Below are 24,290 nucleotides of genomic sequence, written 5' to 3' on the forward strand. Positions count from 1 at the left end.
TATCGCAAAGCACAGCACATCCACAGCAAGGCTGCTTCATTAAATTGGCAACCCCCCCCCCCTCTCCATCCCCCCATGCAGAAAAGGAGAAGACGGGGAGAAATCCCTTCAGGCTGCGTCAAATTTTGCTCACACATACTACCTCACCCCCCTATCCCTTCACCCATTCCACCTCATGCATAACAACATCATCCATATACAACCATTCTCCATTCACCCCTGTCTTCTGTCCTCTCCCGTCCTTCCTCAACAGACATTCCCCTCTTCCCCAAAGCCCCCTACACCCAATCCATCCATCTTATCCTAGGACGTCCCCTCATGTTCACTCCCTCCACATCTGCCTTCCATACCTCTTTTACTATTCTTCATTCTTTCCATGTGTTCAAACCATCCTAATACTTTTATCCACCCCATCTCCCAGCTCCCTTTCCACCCCTGTTCTCCTCCTCACCTCATTTCTCACTCTATCTAGCCTAGTAACCCCTATCATACTTTTCAGACACCCCATCTCAAACACATTCAAACTCCTCTCTTCCTCTCATATGCTCCATGTTTCATGTTTCTACCCCATACATTGCTGTTGGCACAATCACTCCTTCATACAGTCTCCTCTTAGCATCCATTCCCAAATGTCTATTCCTTATTACACTTTTTAGTCCACCAAGGCATTTACTTGCTTCTCTCAATCTACATTCTACCTCCACCTTCACTCCACCCTTTCCTGCCACATTTGCACTCAAGTATCTAAAACTTTCCACTTCCTCCAGTCGCTCTCCCTTAATGCTCACTTCCAGTCTGCTGCTACTTTCACCCCTTGTACATCTCATCACCTTACTTTTACCCACATTTATCTTTAGCTTTCTTCTTTCACACTCTCTTCAGCTTCCTCAATCCCTCCTCTGATCCTACCACAAGCGCAGTGCCGTCTGCAAACAACAGCTGGCTCACCTCCCACTTTTCTCCATTTTCTTTAACCATCTCCAATCCCTGACCCACCACCCTTGCATTTACCTCTCGCACCACCCCATCCATGTATAAGTTGAACAGCCAGGGAGACATAACGCATCCTTGACGAAGTCCCACCTTTACCTCGAACCACTCACTCTCTCCATTTCTAATCCTGACATATGCTCTACTACTCTCGTAAAAACTCTTGATAGCTCCAAGAATCTTTCCTTCTATCCAGTATATCTGCAAAACCTCCCACAGTGCCTTCCTGTCTACCCTGTCATAAGCCTTTTCCAGATCCATAAAGGCCAAAAAAACATCCTTACCTTTCTCACATATGTCTTATCACAAAAATCTGATCCAACTAACCCCTACCTGTCCTAAATCCACACTGTTCCTCACCAATTACTCCCTCTGTTCCTCTCCTAATCCTCTCAATCAAGATTCTCCCATAAGCCTTCCCAACTACACTTAACAAGCTAATCCCTCTGAAAATATTACATTCACACTTGTCCCCTTTTCCCTTGTAAAGTGGAACTATACAGGCACTCCTCCAGTCCTCTGGCACTCTACCCTCTCTCCAGCAAACATTAAATAACCTCACTAGCCAGTCCACCTTCACTGTACCTCCTTCTTTTAGACATTTTGCATGGCATCCATTCAGACCAGGTGCCTTACCTGCTTTCATCATCTTAACAACTGCCTTCACTTCATCCTTCCTTATTTCTCCTCCATTATCCTCACTCATCACAGTCATTTTCTTAGCACTTCCCACTGCAACTATCTTTCCCTCCCTATCCTCCTTCACATTAAGCAACTCCCTAAAATATTCTGCCCATCTTCCCCTTACTGCCTTCTCCTCCATTATCATCTCTCCATCTGCACCTTTTACCTTTTCTTCTCTACTTGATTCGCCTCCTCTTCCTCTCTTAATTTCTTTCCAAAACATCTTTTTATTACTTTCAATTTTTTTTGTCATACTCTTACCCCATTTCACATCTGCTCTCCTCTTTGCCGCCTTTACCTTGTGCTTTACTTCTCTTTTCTTTTCTTTGTACCTCTCATATGACTCCCTCGTCCTATTTTGTAACCAATCTGTGAAAGCTTGCTTCTTCTCTTCTACAACCTTCTTTGTTTCATCATCCCACCATTCACTACCCTTCCTTTTATTTCCTACTGTCCTTCTTGTTCCACACTTTGTGACTCCCTCCTTGAACCATCCCCATTCCTTCTCCACTCCTAGCTCTACTCTATCCTTCACTCCCTCCCACTCCTCCTTCAGCTTCTTCTTGTACTCCTCCTTTTCCTTTTCATTTAAAGAGTTCACTCTAAGCACCTCCCTACCTTTTGTCCTTTTCCTCTTTCTCCATCTATCCTCCACTCTCAACTTACCTTCCACCAAAAAATGATCTGATATTCCCCCACTCTCTCCCCATAGAACATGTACATCCTTAACTCTTCCTATTATACTCCTATCTACCACTACATAGTCCATTAATGCTCTACCACCCTTCCATCCACCACCCTCACCCATGTGTACTTATGCTTGACTTTCTTCTGAAACACTGTATTTGCTATCATCAACTCTCTAGACACATCTCCACCATCAACTCTCCACTACGATTCTTTCCTGGAACTCCACATTTCCCAACCACTCCGTCAATTGGTTCATTTCCTACCCTAGCATTAAGGTCTCCCAGTACTACTACATTGATGTTTCTCCCTAATCCCTCTATGCACTCATTTAAATCTACCCAAAAAGCCTCCCTTTCTTCTACACTCTTCTCACTACCAGGCCCATATGCACTTACAAAAACCCACATCTCCTTTCCCAGTTTCACCTTCATCCACATTATCCTTGAGGAAACCTCCTTCCACTCCACTACACATTTACCTATCTCTTCACTTACTAGTATAGCCACCCCTTCTCTCCCTCGCCCTCTCTCCACTCCTGATAACCTCCCAATTACACTCCCAAGCTTACACTTGCCCTTTCCTCTCAACTTAGTTTCACTCAAAGCTAACACATCCATCTTTCTTCTCACAAACATACCACCTATCTCTTCCCTTTTACTCTCATCTGTACCATATCCACGCATATTAAAAGACTTTTAGGAATGTCCCTTGTGGGGCTACAGGGAGAAGGAAGCCTGGTCCCAATCCCCGTCCCTTTTTTCTCGCCTCTTATGATCCAAGTGGAAATATTTGGTGGCAGTATTCTTTCACCCCCACCACAGGGTAGGTAGGGGAAAAAGGAAATGAATATTCAGAGAAATTGTACAGGACAGTAACAAGAGGTTGGGGGACAGGATAACGGAGGGACAGTCATAGTATAAAAGTGTCATCATTTCTCTATGAACAGAATTTTCCTCAATCACAGAGAAAATGAAAATGATGTGTGGCTCTGGTCCGTAGGGGCGCCCCATACAGACCCTAAAGTATCAAATGCATGCTACTTTGCCACAATAACATGCAGCCAATATACACATGGAACATAAGAGAGGAGTATGTATTTATTTACCTACTTGTATTTTACGGGACGAGCTATGCTCGAAGTGACCCATTTCTGTATCTCTCCGCATTCAGTTTATTCTTAAAATCTTGTATAGTCTTGCCACTCACTGTTTCCCAGTTTAGTTTGTTCCAGACATCAATCACTCTGTGTGTGAAGCTATCATTTTTCAAATCTCTTCTGTAACTGTCCTTTAGCTTCTTCTCGTGTCCTCTTGTTTCTCTTCTGTCCTATACCTCTATCAAGAACTTCCATCCCTTTCATAATTCTGTAAATGGTCAACAAATCACCTTTTTCTCTTCTCTGTTCCAATGTTGATAGATGTAATTTATCCAATCGTTGTTCATATGTCAAATTTGAGTGTAGGTGCCATTTTTGTTGCTGCTCTTTGATTTTGTTTCTAATTTCCGTTTTTGTGTGTGTGTGTGCTAGGTGCCCATAGTGTCGCAGCTTACTCCAATTTAGTTCTTATCAGTGGAACCACTATTTTCTTTACCATTTCTTCATCCATGTAGTTGAAGGCTACTTTCATTGATTTTAATAAGTTAAAAGTCTCTCCACCTAATTTATGTGTGTATGTGTATTTACCTAGTTGTATTATATGGGAAGGGGAGCTGGTGGTGATCCGTTTTTGTATCTCGCAAGATCAAGTTTGTTCTTAAATTCATATACTGTGTTTGCACACACTATTTTTTCATCTAATTTGTTCCAGATATCTATCACTCGGTGTAGGAAGCTGTTCTTTTTCAGGTCTCTTCTGCAGCTGTTCTTTTTGAGTTTCATTACATCCAGGAGGTGCTCAGATGAGAGGGAGGGTGGGAGGGGTGTGGAGTGTATTTAGGGATGAAATGGGTGGGAGTGTTTTTATGCCTTTCCCTTTTTGGCTACCTCCCTTGGAAGGGGGAAAAAGCCTTGGTATATGTATGTATGTATGTATGAGTTTCATTACATGTCCTCTTGTCCCACTTTAATAAGTTTTCTTTATCAAGGCATTCTTTTCCTTTCATAATTCTGTAGATGGTTAGTAGACCCCCTCATTCTCTTCTTCTAGAGTTGGCAATTCCAGTTCAGCCAGTCTTTGTTCGTATGTCAGGTTTGAAAGTGTTTGGGCCATCTTGTCATTGCTCTTTGAATTCTTTCTAATTTCCTTATATTCTTTTTTGTACTGGGTGACCATATTAGTGCTGCATATTCCAGTTTTGGCCTTATCAGTGTTTGTAATATTTTCTTAATCATTTCCTTATCTAGGTATTTAAAGGCCACCTTTATTGATCTCAACAAATTGTATGTGTCTCCGACTATTTTATTTATATATTTATGTGGCGACATGTCTTTGGTGATGATTACTCCTAGGTCCCTTTCCAAATTTACTCTTTATTTCTTTTCTGTCAATTTTATACTGTCCTGATATTCTATCCTTGCTTTTCCCAAATTCAATTTTACCTCACTTCTTTATGTTGAATTCTACCGGCCATCTCTCGCTCCACTCTAAGACTTTGTTCAGATCACTCTGTAATAAGTCAGTCTATTTCAGAGTTTATTCTCTTTAATAACTTTGCATTATCCGCAAAGCAGTTCATGTAACTTTCAGTACCTTCAACCATGTCATTTACATATATACCAAACATTATCGGAACTAGTACTGACCCCTGTGGTATGCCACTACTCATTTCTTCCCATTTTGAATATTTGTCCCTGAGCACTACTCTCATTTTTCTTCCATGTAGGAAGTCCTCCATCCAATTCAATAGTTTTCCATGTATGCCTCCTATTGTTTCCAGTTTATATAGCAATTTTCTGTGTGGTACCTTATCAAATGCCTTTTGTAGGTCCAGGAAGGTACAGTCTACCCAGCCATCTCTTTTTTGCTATATATCTATCAATCTTGAATAGAAACAAATCAGATTAGTGGTACATGATCTTCCCTGTTTGAATCCAAATTGCCACAGGTTCAATATATTATTCTCCTCCAGATATTTTGTCCTTCTATCTTTGATGATTCTCACACAAATTTTAACTATTGTACTTGTTAGGGACACCGGTCTATAATTTGTTGGGTCTTCCTTATTTTCCCCCCTTATATATTGGCACTATATTAGTATTTTTCTAGTCTTCTGGTAATTTTCCTTCTTTGAGTGAGCATTCAATTATTTTGTATATTTTTCTTATTAGCTCATCTATACATTCTTTTAGTATCCAGTTTGCGACTCCGTCCGGCCCATGTGACTTGTTAACGTCAAGCTTTAATATTTGATTCCTTATTTCATTCTGAGTGATATTTGATTTCATTGGAGGAAATCTTACTTCAATTCTTTGATCACAGTTTTGTAGATTTTTTTCCTCTTTGGTGAATACAGATTTGAAATGTTTGTTCATAATATCTGCCATTTCTATATCTTCTGTGTATTCTCTGTTACCTTGACATAATTTAAGTATTTCCTGTTTATTTATAGTTTGCCATTTACATATCTACAAAATAATTTAGGTTGATCTTTACATTTGTCTATTATGTCCTTTTCATAATTTCTTTTTTCTTCTAGAGGTATTTTTACATATTCATTTCTTCGTTTTCCATTTCTCAGATTTTTTTTTTTTTTTTTTTCCTTTTTCCATCTTTTACTAGCTTTATCTTTTCTGTATTTTGCTTCTGCACTTTTTATTATACCAGGATTTTATATATATCCTTTCCTGTTTTTGTCTAGATACATACTTATCCACTCCTTGATTATAGATTTCTCTTCCACCTTTGTTTCTTCATTATTAAAATTTTCCCAAATTGCTTCTTGAAAGAATTTTCTAAGCTTCCCAAAATCTGTTTTGTTATACATTAGTCATCCTTTTCTGTGTTTTTTATTTCTATATTTGTTTCTTCATTTAATTCTAGTTCTAGTAGTATGTGATAACTTTTTCCAATTTGTGTCTTGTATTCGATTTTATCCACAAATTTGGGATCTGATGTGAATATCAAATCCAATCTTGAGGGTTCATCGTTATTTCTATATATGGTATTTTCCTTGACCCATTGCGTCAATGCGTAATCAATGATCATTTCCAGTAATATGTTTCCCCAGTGATCATCACCTTTCACAGTCATTTCTTCCCAACATATTTCTTTCGAGTAAAAATCACCCATAATTACCAGATTTCTTTCTTTCTTTAGTATTTAATTTAGTGTTTTTCTTGTCTCTTCCAGCATTTTGGAGTGTTCACTTTCATTCCATGCATGAGTTTTAGGTGGGACATAAATCAGTGCACACTTTCTATTTTTCATATCTCTATCCACAATTCTTATCATAATCAACTCCACATTGTTCTCTCCTTCTGTGATTTTTGTCACATTTAGGCCTTTCTTGGTTAGCAACATGACTCCTCCACCCTGCTTTGTTTCTCTATTTCTGAACCAACAATTATATAATCCTTGGCCTATACTATTTGGTGGTAATGATCCTTTCAATTTTGTCTCCACAATCCCCATTATATCTGTTTTTCTTGTTCCAGATAGTCATTCAATTCATCTATTCATGATATCAATCCATCTATGTTGGTATATGTTTTTTTTTTCTTCTTCTTCTTCTTCTTCTTCTTCTTCTTCGTCTTCTTCTTCGTCTTCTTCTTCTTCTTCTTCTTCTTCTTCTTCCTCTTCTTCTTCTTCCTCTTCTTCTTGCTCCTGCATTTCCTATTCTTTTATGTACCATTTCCTCAGTCTGAAGTCCATCACTCTCCAAAAAAAACTCCTTCCTTTCATTTTCTGTTCTTTTCTTGTTCTTTTCCTTAGATTCCACTTTAAATGTTTTCTTTTTCTTTTTCCTCATCACTCGGTTCCTTTTTTATCCATAAATTTTTAGTTTTTACTTTTTGCTAATTTTCCTACAATTGTTAATATTTCTTCTGTGAATTAATTTTTACTTTGAGAGGTCTATTCTTATCTTCAGAATATTTCCCCATCCTGTAGATTTCTTCTATTCCCTTTCAAGTCCTTGTGCTCCTCCTATACTTGTTTTAGTATTTCTATCACTACATTCTTCTCTTTTTCCCTGTGGAACCTTATTAATCCATGTTTCTCTTTGATACCATAGATTACAATACATTTTTTTTTTTTTGTGTGTGTCTCTTACCCAATCTCTTTTTTCCTTTATTATTTCTATAACAGTGTCTTTTTTGTACTTTCGTTCATTTGCTCTTTGACTATTTCTTTAAATGGTATTTTTTTTTTTTTTTTTTTTTTTTTTCTTTCTTTCATTTGGTTTTTAATTTTCATCATGTTTGATTTTTTATATTTTCACCAACTTTGCCTGCCTCTATTGGTATCTTTGCATCATCTTCCCTCAACAAAGTTTTATTTATATTTGTGTCTTCACTTTTCATGTGTATTTACCTAGTTGTATTTTACGGGATGAGAGCTGTGCTCATAGTGACCCATTTTCGTATCTCTCCACATCCAGTTTATTCTTAAAATCTTGTATAGTTTTGGCACTCACTGTTTCTCCATTTAGTTTGTTCCAAGCGTCAATCATTCTATGTGGGAAGCTACCGTATTTTTCGGACCATAAGGCGCAGGCAAAATCCTTAAAATCAGCCAAAATCGGGTGGTGCGCCTTATGTGTGGCTTCAGTGCAATAAAATGCCTCGGACAGTGACATACTATTTTGACACATTTCGTAGCTAGCCTGCCGACGGCGACAGTGCATAGTCCTAGCAAAAGTTACAACCAAGTTATAACCAAGATGCATGCGAAAACTTCGACAGTTTTCGAGTCCATGCCACCACATTCATTCACACTATCATGGCTATGACATGATAGCGTCCACAACTCAGACAGCAATTTTGCATTGGTCTAGTCTCGCTCCACTCTGACTTAAGTCTTTTTTAGTTTCGACCATGAGCGCAATATAGCAATAGAAAATTAATTATTAATTTTGTAAATTAAAATGTATCAATGTAATATGCAATTTTGTGGGCGGAAATGAAAATAAAAAATACCTTGCTACAAGCAAATATGCTAATGAACGAAGTCAGTAGCATAGGATCGGGACACCATCTTGTTGTCTCAGTACTTCCGACAGTACCTCGCCAGGTACATTTTCTTGTAGGAATGTTATGGAGCAGAGATACATGCATTCCTTCAAGCTGCAAGAACTTTGTATAATGTATACCCCGCAAGCTGAGAGAGTGGTTGAAAAGCCCGCCGTCTCTCACGACGACGACAATGAGGACGATCCAGATGATATTTAATTTACAGGTAATGATTTATTAAACACAGGTTAGGTTAGGTTAGACGAATTTATCATCCTTCCATTTCTTCGACGTCGGCATCTATCATAAACATGGCATACCATTCGTCCGACATGACTTCGTTACTTACGAAATCTATTTAAGCACCTTTTTTGTTTTTTATTTCCGCTCACAAAATTGCATATTACGTTGATACATTATAATTTACAAAATTAATAATTAATGTTCTATTGCTATATTGCGCCCATGGTCGAAACTAAAAATTTACCTTCATTTGTAATCTTGTGTTTTTAAGTGAATAGAGAATTCCGGGAATAAAACTGCTAATGTTGGTTTTATTCCCCACAATTCCGGTAGTGTGTTTGTTGTTTTTTAGGGGTATTGGCAGGGCAGACTGTCCATGAAGGTGGTCTGATTTTACTGACCAAAATAAAAATATATATTTTTGTAATTTTGCTAAAACCCAACCGATTTTTCTCATTCAACAACGAAAATGTTCAGTTCTGAATGCACTCGCATATACATGATTAACGGATGACAAGACCAGGTGCGCCTTATGTAAGGACAGGGAATAGCAAATTACGGGTTCACCTTATGGTCTGAAAAATACAGTATTCTTTTTCAAATCTCTTCTGTAACTGTCCCTCTTTAGCTTCTTTTTATGTCCTCTTGTTTCTCTTCCGTCCCATTTTAATAAGTCGTCTCTATCAAGAATTTCCAACCCTTTCATAATTCTGTAAATGGTCAACAGATCACCACTTTCTCTTCTCTGTTCCAGAGTTGATAGATGTAATTTCACCAATCTTTGTTCATATGTCAAATTTGATAGTGAAGGTGCCATTTTTGTTGCTGCTCTTTGAATTCTTTCAAATTTTCTTATGTTTTTTTGTGCTAGGTGCCCATAGTGTTGCAGCATACTCTAGTTGAGGTCTTATTATTGCAACCACTATTTTCTTTCACCATTTCTTCATCCATATAGTTGAAGGCCACTTTCATTGATCTTAATTAGTTAAAAGTCTCTCCAAATAATTTATTGACATGTTTATCAGGTGTCAGTTCACTTGAGGTAATCACTCCCAGGTCCCTTTCTAAATTGACTTTTTTGACTTCCTTGTTACCAATTTTATATTGACCTGATATTCTATTTTTGCTGTTTCCAAATTCCATTATGTTGAAGTTCATTTCACATCTGACTCCATTCCCATATTTTGTCCAGGTCTTCTTGTAGCAATCTGCAGTCTTCTACTGTGCTTATTCTCTTAAGTAGTTTGGCATCATCAGTAAAGAAGTTCATGTAACAATTTACTTCCTCTTCTATATCATTTATATATATGGCAAACATTAAAGGAGCCAATACAGAGCCTTGTGGGATGCTATTTATCACATCTTCCCAGTTTGAATTTTGTCTCTGAGTACCACTCATTTTTCTCCCACTTAAAAAATCCTTCATCCATTCCAGTAGCTTACCTTGTATTCCTCCTATTATTTCAATTTTTCTTATTAACTTTTTATGTGGTACTTTGTCAAAAGCTTTCTGCAAGTCCAAGAAGGCACAATCTGCCCAGCCATCTCTTTCTTGTATTATCTCAATTAATCTTGAGTAAAAGCATATTAAGTTTGTGGTACACAATCTTCCACATCTAAATCCAAATTGTTTAGGGTTTATTATTTTGTTTTCTTCCAAGTGTTTGATCCATTTGTTTTTGATAACTTTTATTGCATATTTTTGGTACTGTGCTTGTAAGGGATACTGGTCTGAAGTTTGTAGGATCTTTGTTTCCTCCTTTGTATATTGATACTATGTATCTTTCCAGTCTTGCGGTACCTTTTCTTCTTTGAGTGAAAAGTCTATTGTATAATTTATCCGTCAATTCGTCTATACACTCTTTCAGTATCCAATTAGCAATTCCATATGGTCCATGCTGTTTCCTAACATCTAGGTTTTTTATTTGGTCTCTTATTTCTTTCTGTGTTACCTTTATTTCTTTCATTTTAAGGGGACTTTCTTGTTGTCCATCTTCCCAAATTTGTGAGCTCGCAATTGTAAAAACAGACCTGAAATGTCTGATCATAACTTCTGCCATTTTTGTGTCGTCTATATATTTTTTATCTCCTTCACGCAGTTTTGCAATTTAGTGTTTGTCCTTTAATTTATCATTTACATATCTGTAAAAAAGTTTAGGTTGATCCTTACATTTGTCTATAATATCTTTTTCATAGTTTCTTTTTTCTTTCCTGCATATATTCACATATTCATTCCTAATTTTTATACATGTTTGCCATTTGGATTTTTTTTTTTTTTTTTTTCTTCTTCCATCTTTTCCAGCCTTTGTCTCTTCTGTCTTTAGCCTCACTGCACCTTTCATTATACCAACACTTTTTATAAATCTCTTTTTGCTTCTTTGGTACATATTTATCAATTCCTTCCTTTGTACTTTTCTTTTAATATGTTCTATTTGTCTCCCATCTTTGTCTCCTCTTTGGAGAACTTATCCCATATTGTGTTTTGGAAAAATTTCCTAGTTTTACAAAATCCGTTTGGTGTACATTAATCTTCCTTCTCAATGTTTATCATTTCTTCCTACATTGTTTTGTTCTTTTAATTCAAACTCTATTAGTATATGGTCACTCTTTCCAATTGGTGTTTTATACTCCATTTTGTTCACAATATCTGGTTCAGAAGTTAATATTAAGTCTAGTTTCGACAGTTCCTCATTGGTTCTATATCTAGTATTTTCCTTAACCCATTGTGTTAAGATGTATTCAATGGTCATATCCAGTAGAATGCTGCTCCAAAGTTCTTCTTCCCCTTTTACTATCATTTCTTCCCAGATTATATCGTTTGCATTAAAATCGCCTGTAATTACTATGTTACCAGCCTCTTTCAGTAACTCATTTAGCACATTCATTATGTCTTCCAGTAATTTAGAATAATCACTATCAGACCAAGCCTGTGTTTTTGGTGGCACATACACTGCTACAAATTTTCTGATTTTCATATTTTTATTCACAATTTTAATCCACATTATCTTTGTCACATTTAATCCCTTTTTGGTCAATATGATGACACCTCTCCCTGCTTGTCCATTCTATTTTTTGCCCAGTGGTTGTTTAGACCTTGTCCCACCATACTTGTTGATTGAGGTCCTTTCAGTTTTGTCTCCACAATTCCCATAATGTCAGGTTTCTCTATTTCTAGATAGTCATTTAGTTAATTAATTACAGAAATCATACCATCGATATTTATATATGCCACTTTTACTTTCATATTTTCTTTTTTTAGTTTGTTTCCATTTTTCTGATGTACCATTTTTTCAGTCTTGAGTCCAGTATTCTCATTTCTGTCATTGGCTTCAATTCTGAGAGCCTTGTCTTTCTCCTTTTCCTCATCACTTATTTCCTTTTTTATCCATATATTTTTTAATTTTTCGCGGTTTGTTAATTTAACCGCTTTTAATAATACCTCCTCGGCTATCATATGAGTTTGTAGTGACGTGATGCATCCTATGACCCGTCACACACTGATCAAAGAAATCTTCAAGATCCTGTAGTTAGCAAGCGTAGTTCGCAAGGGTGTCCCTGCCAGCCAGCGGTCAGCCAATCAGGAACTTGGAAAGCTCCTCACGTTCCCGCCAGCCTCCCTTAAAGGGTCGGCGTTTCGCCGAGATGGGCAGAACAGTACCGGCCAGCACACACAATATCTCGTCTAATCTTCTAGCTGTCCCATCGAGCCTCTCCGTCATCATCTGCTACCGCCTCGCTGACATTAGGCTCCACGTCCAGCTACAACCATAAGCTCCACTAAGCTGTGGCCTTAGTCCGAGCTTCACCAATATTTCTCATGTGACACTTCTAATGTCGCACTTTGTGGCTAATTACCAAAAGAAAGAGATTAGATATTTTGTGTGATTTTCATTTGTCCTGCCGTTGTTCCGAACTAAAACTACTACAAGTTCATAGTTTTATTTTCAGAGGTCTATGTTGTTTTTCTTTTGAATATTTGCCTATCCTGTGAATTTTGTCAATTTCTTTGTCAAAATTTTGCCCTTCGTCCTGTATCTCTTTCAAAATTCCCTTAGTTATTTCCTTTTCTCTCTAGTATTTATACATATCATGTTTTTCCTGGATACCATGGACCACAATGCATTTACTTTCGTCAACTTTATCTCTCACCCAATTTTCCTTTCCTTTAATTACTTTCATAACTGTTTTTGTATTTCCCCCCATCTGTTTTGTACTATTTCTCTAAAAGATATATATATTTTTTTCCTGTTCTTGTTTCCATTAATTTTTTATTTCAATGAGGTCTGTTTCTTAACTGACTCTTCCACCTTTCCAGTCACTACTTGTAATTGCTCTTTGACCTTTTTCAGTTCTTCATTTTTATTTATGTCCTCATTTTTCATTCTTTCGCTTTCTCTTTTGAGCATATCACTTTTGCTTTTTAGGTCACTTAGTTCTCTAATCATTTGCTCATTACTCTTATGCAAAGTAATCAATTCCCTGAGTACTCAGCAGTCCAATTTTAAATCTATGATTTCTTCCAATAATTCGTTTACTTTGCAATTTCTTAATGCATCACTATATCTAACTTCTCTATATCTAAACCTTTACCTATTTCTCCTGAATTTCTTTGGAAACTTGAAAAACTGTTGTTCTCCCACCTTTGGTTTATTCTTCAATATTCAATTAAGCATGTCCTCTTGGGAATGACACCTCTCGGTGATTCCACCTTACTTATATCCAGGCCTCTCTTCATTGGTTCGTTTGATATTCTTTCGTTTTTTCTTTCTCCATTGTGCCAACTATAGTTATTTCAAGAACTGGATTTTACCTTATCAATCACATGAAAAACATAGCCTACACATCTTGCATAATAACAACTAGTTTTCCTCCATGTGTGTATGTGTGTATCTACAAATAATCTTTCCGACTGTTGCCTCTGTGATCAGAGTACAGTGTGATGTCAACCTTTATGGAGTTCCAAGATCTGTATAGTGAAGTTGCTTGTGCTCTCTGTCTTGCTGAAGGGCTATGAAACATGGACGCTGAATGCAAACTTGAAGAGATGTCTCAAGGTTTTTAGTATCAAGTGCTTTCTAAGGATTGTGGGATATCGCTGGAATAAATTTGTGTCAAACCAGGAACTGCTCTGTGATACTCATTCAAGGCCACCATCATAAGTCATGAACATCATGTGGCACACTTACCTGATGTTTATTTCATATGGTGATCTCCACAAAAGACAACCCTTAGTGGAGGACACTTACACTCCAGATTGATGATGATGACTGCTTATAAACAATGATGATAGGATGTGCATATTTCAGATAAAGATAATTTATCTTATTTCTTTGAAATAACTTTGCATTTAAATACAAAATAATTATAATAATAATAATGATGATAATAGCAACAAAAATAATAATAATGTTAATAATAATAATAGCAATAATAATAGTATTAGAAATAATATTAATAGTAATAATATTCTTGGAGTAATCTTCTCACTAATACGAATTTTGTTAAATTGGATAGCCGCTGACCTTCTGATGGTCTGTGTAGCTGATTGCTCAAAATTGGGAAGATTTTTTTTTTTTTTCCCTTATTGTTCAATGTGGAACAGAAGTTTCCAATATTCATCTGGGTACCAGCATCTGCAGATTTTGAGGTCTACCTCTTCAGCTGGGTGGGAATAGTAATTATTCTAATAATCTGAGTTTATATGTCCATAAGTTGAGTGGCCTCACTGAGTGTGGCTTGTGATCTAATGTCTGTAACTGATGGATTTTTTTTTTTTTTTTTTTTTTCTGTTTTTTTGGTGTTAATGTCAATGAGGACATCTAGAAAAGGGAGTTTTCCATCTATACTTGATTCCGTAGCAAAATGTAAGACAGTTCTCTGTAAATTTTTGGACTAAATTAGAAAGTTCTTGTGAGGCATCAAAGGAGAGGAAGCTCCCATATAAAAATTAGCAAACAAGATGCCCAGGGGGGAATCCATAGCCATTCCATCAACTTGTTGGAATGTATTTCCTCGATGTGAGTAGAAGGCGATTTCTTTAGTACAAACGAGAAGCAATTGTTGAATGGTGTTCTCAGGAATGTTGAGGGGAGCCCTTCGTAATTGGTATACTTGCTGGATAATAATATCAATCGTTTCTTGAATAGGAACATGTGTAAAGAGACTGGTAACATCCATCAAAGCAATGTGGTTGATGCTCTCTTGGGATTTCAGAATATCGATGTAATCCGTAGCTGAAGGCAAGAAAAATTAGTTAGGGAAGTATGGGGTAAAGAGTATATTGAGTATACCACTCACCCACTCCCTTTTATGCATAACACCACCATCCATACACAACCATTCTCCACTCACTCCTATCTTCTGTCTTCTCCTTTCTTTCCTTAAGAGGCACTCCCCTCTTTTCCAATGTTCCTCTAACCCAATCAATCCATCTCATCCTTGGTCGCCCCCTCAGGTTCACTTCTTCTACCTCTGCCTTCCACACCTCTTTTACTAATATTTCTTTACTCATTCTTTCCATGTGTCCAAACCATCCCAATATTCTTCAACCCTATCTCCCAATTCCCTTTCCAACCCTGTTCTCCTCACCTCATCTCTCACTCTATCCAGCCTAGTGACCCCTATCATACTTCTCAGGCACCCCATCTCAAACATATGCAAACTCCTCCCCTCTTCCTCTCTTAGGTTCCATGATTCTGCCCTATACAGTGCTGTTGGCACAATCACTCCTTCATACACTCCCCTCTTAGCATCCATTCCCAAATGTCTTTTTCTCATTACACTTTTTAATCCCCCAAGGCATTTACTTGCTTCTCTCAATCTATATTCTACCTCCACCTCCACTCCTCCCTTTTCTGCCACATTCGCACCCAAGTTTCTAAAACGATCCACTTCCTCCACTCTTTTCTCCCTTAATACTCACTTGCAGTCTGCTGCCACTTTCTCTCCCTGTACATCTCATCACCTTTTACCCAAATTTATCATCAAGTTATTTCTTTTGTGTACCTTCCCAAACTCTGTAACTAAATTCCTCTGTCCTTCCTCTGATCCTGCTACAAGCGCAGTGTTATCAGCAAACAATAACTGGCTTATCTCTCACTTTTCTCCATTTTCTTTAACCATCTGTAATCCCCGAGATTCTATAGGTGTGAAGCTTGGGTGCCTTGCAGAAGCCACACAAAGAAAACGGATTTATTCACCACAAGATCCCACAAACGGAAATACTTCGATAGACAAACATCGAACCCCTTGAAGTAATTCTAATGGGAAAACAGGTGTGCAGGATAGGGCACATGATCCAAATGCCTTAATACAGACTTCCACGGAAAATGCTCGAAAGAGAGCTCTCTACTGGACTCAGGTCTGCAGGAGGTCAATACAACGTTTCAAGGATCATGTCAAATCACCTTTCTAGAAATGCGAAATACAACCTCAAACTCTTGAGACTCTTGCTGCTGACTGACAACATTAGTGAAACACTCATCGCAAAGGTGTCAAGACCTATGCAACCCAACATCTCCACAAAGCAGAAGAAAAACGAGCTAAATACCATCAACCACCCCTTGCTCAAGTAGGAAACTTTCCCTGTGGCATCTATGGGTGAATCTGCAAGTCACAAATCAGAATTCATCACAAGGACTGATGAGTCTGGGAGTATCTAGTTTTTATTCACATATTTTGCATGGAGTGACGTCTTCGTCAGAAGTGATGGACAACTATGAATAAGCACTGAAGGTTACTCTACAGTAGATTCTTGTCTCTTCCGCCCCTTGTTTTCCCATATTCAACAGTGTAGATTCAAGTTCTATTTTATTAAGGGAGTGGGTTCTGAAGAGAAAAATTGAAATTTTCAGGGAGTGCAAGCATTGTAAACGTACGTTTTAATGAATTATCGTGTGATTTTACCTTATTATTAATGTCATACTGTGGCTCCAAGGCCTTTGTACGTAGTGCACTACCTGAAGATGACATCTCTCATTAAATGGTCATCTGTTTAGCTCAACTTTCTGGAGACTTATTAGAGAATAAAACTTTTATGCTTGGCAAAATGCACAGATTCATACAAAAGAAAAGTAGAAAATATATGATAATCTGTAGGTCAGTGATACATAAAAAAATAGGTATCAGATGTTCAGAAGCATTGAAGAACAACTTTATTGGGTTAAAGTGGGAGTAGTGTTCTCGTATTGTTCATTTTATTGGTGTTCATGTGTGTTCCCATTTTATGCAATAACATTTTCTTAATATCCTTACTCTTTGCCAGATAATATCAACCCATGTTTTCCTCCGTCAGGACCCTAGGAACACTCGAGCACCTGCGTATCTGGCACGACAACACAGGTCCAGATATGTACGCCTCTTGGCACCTAGCCTTTATCTCCGTCAGGGATCTGCAGACGCAAGAAAACACCCAATTCATTGCCAATCGATGGATTGGTATAGACAGGGATGACGGAAAGGTAGGCTGAACCCTATGGGTATATTACCCTAAGCAAAATAAAATAATCTGGCATAGCTAGAACGAAATGTAAGTAGTAATTTTTTATTACTGTAGAAAAGAAAAAAAAAAAAAGCATGCCCCAGGAAGAATAATGTGGACTTGTTAATTTGATAACAAGTGCTGGTGAAGAGGTGTTAATATTTCTTCTTGACCACTTTCATTCACATAAAATAGACGTAGAATTTTCAGTAAACATACACATATACATACATGCACATACACACATTTGGAACAAGTTAAATGAGAAAGTGGTGTGTGCAAAAACAATACACAAATTTAAAAACAGTCTAGATAAAATGAGATATGAAGATAGGACACCATGAGCATAGCTCCCCTTCCCGTAAAATACAACTAGGTAAATACAACTAGGTAAATACACATACACACAAACACACAGCTTGCTGGTGTAGTTGGCGTTGAGAGCTCATGACGACACAGATCTGAGATTGAGCCCCACTCAGAGCTTCAAAGATTTAAAAATACTGCAAGCTGTTACTGTCCAACTTAACAATGGGATAGGGTGAGTACGAGTGTGTATTTACCTAGTTGTATTATACGGGAAGGGGAGCTATGCTCGTGGTGACCTGTTTTTGTATCTCGCAAGATCAAGTTTGTTCTTAAATTCTTATATTGTGTTTGCACACACTATTTTTCATCTAATTTGTTCCATATATCTATCACCTCTCGCACAGGTGATAGATATATGGAACAAATTAGATGAATGCTAGGGTAGTGAGTCAGGGATTGGAGATGGTTAAAGAAAATGGAGAAAAGTGGGAGGTGAGCCAGCTGTTGTTTGCGGACGACACTGCGCTTGTGGCAGGGTCAGAGGAGAGATTGAGGAAGCTGGTGGCAGAGTTTGGGAGAGTATGTGATAGAAGAAAGCTAAAGATAAATGTGGGTAAAAGTAAGGTGATGAGATGTACAAGGGGTGAAAGTGGCAGTAGACTGGAAGTGAACATTAAGGGAGAGCGACTGGAGGAAGTGGATAGTTTTAGATACTTGGGTGCAAGTGTAGCAGGAAAAGGTGGAGTGAAGGTGGAGGTAGAATGTAGATTGAGAGAAGCGAGTAAATGCCTTGGTGGTTTAAAGAGTGTAATGAGGAATAGACATTTGGGAATGGATGCGAAGAGGAGACTATATGAAGGAGTGATTGTGCCAACAGCACTGTATGGGGCAGAAACGTGGAACATAAGAGAAGAAGAGAGAAGGAGTTTGAATGTGTTTGAGATGAGGTGTCTGAGAAGTATGGTGGGGGTTACTAGGCTAGATAGAGTGAGAAATGAGGAGAACAGGGGTGAAAAAGGATTTGGGAGATAGGGTTGATGAAAGAATATTAGGATGGTTTGGACACATGGAAAGAATGAGTGAAGAAAGACTAGTAAAAGAGGTATGGAAGGCAGATGTGGAGGGAGTGAACATGAGGGGACGTCCTAGGATGAGGTGGATGGATGGGGTGAAGGGGGCTTTGGGGAAGAGGGGAATGTCTGTTGAGGAAGGAAGGGAGAGGACGGAAGACAGAGGTGAGTGGAGAATGGTTGTACATGGATGATGTTGTGACTGCATGAGGAGGAATGGGCGGGGGGATGGGGGGTGGGGTAGTATGTGTGAGTAAATTTTGACGCAGCCCGAAGGGATTTCTCCCCGTCCTCGCCTTATATGCAAAGGGGGACGGAGAGGGGGGGTCGCCGATTAAATGAAGCGGCCTCGCTGTGGATGTACTGTGTCTTGCGACACTGCTTCTGACCCAGGGCGGTGGGCAGGGTGCAGGGATGACCCGTCATCCAGGAGGTGCTCAGATGAGAGGAAGGGTGGGAGGGGTGTGGAGTGTATTTAAGGATGAAATGGGTGGGAGTGTTTTTATGCCTTTCCCTTTTTGGCTACCTCCCTTGGAAGGGGGAAAAAGCCTTGGTATATGTATGTATGTATATCTATCACTCTGTGTGGGAAGCTGTTCTTTTTCAGGTCTTTTCTGTAGTTATCCTTTTTGAGTTTCATTGCATGTCCTCTTGTTTTTCCTCTCTCCCACTTGAATAAGTCCTCTCTATCAAGGCATTCCTTTCCTTTCATAATCCTGTAGATGGTTAGTAGGTCCCTTCGTTCTCTTCTTTGTTCCAAGGTCAGCAATTCCAGTTTGGCCAGTCTTTGTTCATATGTCAGGTTTGAAAATGTTGGGGCCAACTTTGTCATTGCTCTTTGTATTCTTTCTAATTTTCTTATATTTTTTTTTGTTCTGGGTGACCATATCAGTGCTGCATATTCCAATTTTGGACTTGTCAGTGTTTGTAATATTTTCTTAATCATTTCCTTGTCCAGGTATTTAAAGGCTACCTTTATTGATCTCGACAAATTGTATGTTTCTCTGACTATTTTATTTAAATGTTTATCTGGCAACATGTCTTTGGTGATGAGTACTCCTAGGTCCCTTTCAGAATTTACTTTCTTTACTTCTTTTCCATCAATTTTATATTGTCCTGATATTCTATTCTTGCTTTTCCCAAATTCAATTACACTGCACTTCTTGAAGTTGAATTCTACTTCCCATCTCTTGCTCCACTCTGAGACTTTGTTCAGATCACTCTGTAATGACTCAGTCTATTTTAGAGTTTATTCTCTTTAATAACTTTGCGTCATCCGCAAAGCAGTTCATGTAACTTTCAATATCTTCATCCATGTCATTTACATATATGGCAAACATTATCGGAGCCAGTACTGACCCCTGTGGGAAGCCACTACTCATAGTGTGTATTTACCAAGCTGTATATTGCGGGATAAGAGCTATGTTCATAGTGACCTGCAGTTGTATCTTTCTGCATCCAGTCCTTCCTAAAAATCATGTAAAAATTTAGCACACACTGTTGTCTCTTTCAATTTGTTCCATGTATTTACCTAGTTGTATTTTACGGGAAGGGGAGCTATGCTCGTGGGGTCCCGTCTTCATATCTCATTTTATCTAAACTATTTTTAAATTCATGTATTGTTTTTGCACACACCACTTTCTCATCTAACTTGTTCCAACTGTTTATTACTCTGTGAGGAAAGCTGTTCTTTTTCAAGTCTCTTCTATACCTGTCTTTTTTTATTTTCTTTCCGTGTCCTCTTGTATTTCTGTCATCCCATTTTATCAGATTCTCTCTATCAGTAATTTCTATGCCTTTCATGATTCTGTAAATAGCTATCAAATCTCCTCTCTCTCTTCTTTGCTCTGTAGTTCTGTAGTCTGTAGTTCAAGTTTTTCTAGTCTCTCTTCATATGATAGTTTTGAGAGCGTTGGTGCCAGTTTTGTAATTGCTCTTTGTATTCTTTCAAGTTTTTTTATACATTTTTTTGTACTTGGTGACCATATCGTTGCTGTATATTCCAATCTTGGTCTTATCAGGGTGATTAGGATTTTCTTCACCATTTCTTCATCCAGGTATGTAAATGCAACTTTGATTGTTCTTATTAAATTATAAGTTTCTCCAAAAATCTTATTTATATGTTTCTCAGGTGACATATTATTCATAACAATGACTCCAGGTCCTTCTCATTTTCTACTTTTTTTATTCCTTCTTCTCCCAATTTATATGCTCCTGTTATTCTGTTTTTGCTTTTTCCAAATTCCATTATACTACACTTTTTTGTATTGAACTCCATCTCCCACTTCCTACTCCATTCCTGTACTATATTTAGATCTCTCTGTAGTGATTCACAATCTTCTTCAGTTTCCACTCTTTTCAGTAGTTTTGCATCATCTGCAAAGAAGCTCATATAGCTTTCTATTCCTTCATCCATATCATTAATATATATAGCAAACATTATTGGGGCCAGTACTGTTCCCTGCGGAACACCGCTTATTACTTCATCCCATTTTGAGTGCTGGTTTCTTATCACTACTCTCATTTTTCTTTCTTGCAAAAAGTCTTCCATCCAATTTAGTAGTTTTCCCTGTATTCCTCCTTGAGTTTCTAATTTCTTAAGCAACTTCTTATGTGGTACTTTGTCAAAAGCTTTCTTTAGGTCTAGAAATGCACAGTCCACCCATCCATCTCTTTCTTGTATTATATCTATTAGCCTTGAATAGAAACATATTAAATTGGTGACGCATGATCGTCCTTGTCTGAATCCAAATTGCCTTGGATTTAACACTTTGTTTTTTTCTAAATATTTTACCCATATACTTTTGATAATTCTTTCAAAAAATTTTGCTATTGTACTTGTTAGAGAGACTGGTCTATAGTTGGTAGGTTCTTCTTTATTTCCTCCTTTATATATAGGTACTATATATTTTTTTTTTTTCCAATCTTCTGGAACTTTTCCTTCTTTCAAGGAACTGTTTAGTATGCTATGTATTTTGTCTGCCAGTTCATTCCTGCATTCTTTCAGAATCCAGTTTGCTATATCATCTGGTCCATGCGATTTTCTGACATCAAGATTACTCAAGTGTGTCAATATTTCATTCTTTGTTACTTCTATTTCTTCCATAGGGGGGACTTTCTCTTTCCATTCAATCTCTTCAGGTTGTATGTTCTCCCTTGTAAACACTGATTTAAAATGTTTGTTCATAATTTCCGCCATTTCCATTTCCTCAGTGTATTCAACTCCCTCTTGTCTTAATTTCTCCAAGTCTTGTTTGTTTTTCAGTTTATTGTTTACAAATCTGTAGAATAGTTTTGGTTGATCTTTACACTTTTCTATGACATCTTTTTCATATTTTCTCTTTTCCTCTCTGCACGTTTGTACATATTCATTTCTATAACCAGTATATATTTTCCATTTTTCAGGTCTCTTTTTTCCATCTGGTCCAGGCTTTGTCTCTTTTGTCTTTTAACTCCCTACAACTTTTGTTGTACCAGCATTTTACATATTCTTTTTCTTGTTTTTGTCTTGGGACATACTTTTCCACTCCTTTTTTGTAAATATTTGTCAAAATATTCCATTTCTCTTCCACTGTTGTTTTTTCTTTGTATATTTCTTCCCAGTTTTCTTGTTGAAAGAATTCTCTTATTTTATCAAAGTTTGTTTTTTCATACATCATTCTTCCTTTTCTATATTGCTCATTTCTTTTCCTATATTTTTCTTCATTAAGTTCCAGTTCAATCAATATGTGGTCACTTTTACTTATTGGTGTTTTATATTCAATCTTGTCCACTATTCTAGGTTCAGATGTAATTATTAAGTCTAGTCTCGATGGTTCTTCTTCATTTCTATACCTGGTGTTCTCCTGTATCCATTGTGTCATTGTATGGTCAGTAATCATCTCAAGTAGAGCGTTTCCCCATGAGCCGTCTCCACCCTTTACTGTCATTTCTTCCCAGCAGATTTCTTTGCAATTAAAGTCGCCCATTATAACTATTCTTCCTCCATCTTCCATTATTTTATTTAATGTTATCTTTGTGTCCTCTAACATACTTTTATGTTCACTCTCCTCCCATGAGGCTGTTTTCAGAGGCACATAATTTATCACAAATTTTCTGCTCTTCTTATCTCTGTATCTATTACTGTATGTGGAAAGCTGTTCTTTTTCACTTCTCTTCTGTAACTGTCTTAAGTTTCTTCTCATGTCCTCTTGTATTTCTTCTGTCCCATTTAAGTAGGTCATCCCTATCAAGGATTTCCATCCCTTTCATAATTCTGTAGATGGTTATCAAATCACCTCTTTCTCTTCTTTGTTCCAGAGTTGATAAGTTTAGTTTGTCCAATCTTTGTTCGTATGTCAACTTGCTAAGTGTTGGTGCCATCTTTGTCATTGCTCTTTGAATTCTTTCTAGTTTCTTTATATTTATTTATTCTATATATTTATTTAATTTTTTTTTTTTTTTTTTTTTTTTTTTTTTTCTAGGTGTCCATAGTGACGCTGCATATTCTAATTTTGGTCTTACCAGTGTAACTAGTATCCTCTTTACCATTTCCTCATCCATGTAGTCAAAGGCCACTTTCATTGATCTTATTAAATTGTAAGTTTCTCCAACTATTTTGTTTACCGTATTTTTCGGACTATAAGGCACTTCATACCATAAGGCGCACCCGTAATTTGCTATTCCCCGTCCTTACATAAGGCGCACCTAGTCTCATCATCGGATAATCATGCATATATGAGTGCATTCAGAACTGAACTTTTTCGTTGCTGAATGAGAAAAATCGGTTGGGATTTAGCAAAATTACAAAAATAAATGATATATTTTTTTATTTTGGTCAGTGAAATCAGACCACCTCCATGGACGGTCTGCCCTACCAATACCCCTAAAAAACAACATAAACACATTACGGGAATTGTGGGGAATAAAACCAACATTAGCAGTTTTATTCCCAGAATTCTCTATTCACTTAAAAACACAAGATTTATTACAAATGACGGTAAATCTTCAGTTTCGACCATGGGCGCAATATACATACATACATATACCGAGGCTTTTTCCCCCTTACAAGGGAGGTAACCAAAAAGGAAAAGGCATAAAATCATTCCCACCTATTCCCTGAATACACTCCACACCCCTCCACCCTCTTATCTTAGAACCCTCTGGATGACGGGTCATCCCTGCACCTTGTCCACTGCCCTGGGTCAGAAGCAGTGGCGCAAGACACAGCACATCCACAGCAAGGCCGCTTCATTAAATTGGCGACCACCCCTCTCCGTCCCCCAATGCATAAAAGGAGAAGATGGGGAGAAATCCCTTTGGGCTGCGTCAAATTTTGCTCACACATACTACCTCATCCCCCATTCCACCTCATGCATCACAACATCATCCATATACAACCATTCTCCATTCACCCCTGTCTTCCGTCCTCTCCCGTCCTTCCTCAACAGACATTCCCCTCTTCCCCAAAGCCCCCTTCACCCCATCCATCCACCTCATCCTAGGACGTCCCCTCATGTTCACTCCCTCCACATCTGCCTTCCATACCTCTTTTACTAGTCTTTCTTCACTCATTCTTTCCATGTGTCCAAACCATCCTAATACTCTTTCATCAACCCTATCTCCCAACTCCCTTTCCACCCCCGTTCTTCTCCTCACCTCCTCATTTCTCACTCTATCTAGCCTAGTAACCCCCATCCTACTTCTCAGACCCCTCATCTCAAACACATTCAACCCC

General features: G+C 37.7%; 1 protein-coding gene across 1 annotated transcript in view; it reads left to right on the forward strand.

The window, feature by feature from the left end:
* Window positions 1-24,290, forward strand: part of LOC143030164 (polycystin-1-like protein 2) — a 138,037-nt gene that overhangs the window by 79,688 nt on the left and 34,059 nt on the right. The window contains exon 9 of the mRNA XM_076193326.1: window positions 17,010-17,175. Coding sequence (XP_076049441.1) covers window positions 17,010-17,175 — 166 coding nt within the window. The remainder of the gene's footprint in view (window positions 1-17,009; window positions 17,176-24,290) is intronic.

The sequence above is a fragment of the Oratosquilla oratoria genome, chromosome 12 (genome assembly GCF_046742065.1).
Source record: "Oratosquilla oratoria isolate Oo_2021 chromosome 12, ASM4674206v1, whole genome shotgun sequence".
Lineage (NCBI taxonomy): Eukaryota > Metazoa > Arthropoda > Malacostraca > Stomatopoda > Squillidae > Oratosquilla > Oratosquilla oratoria.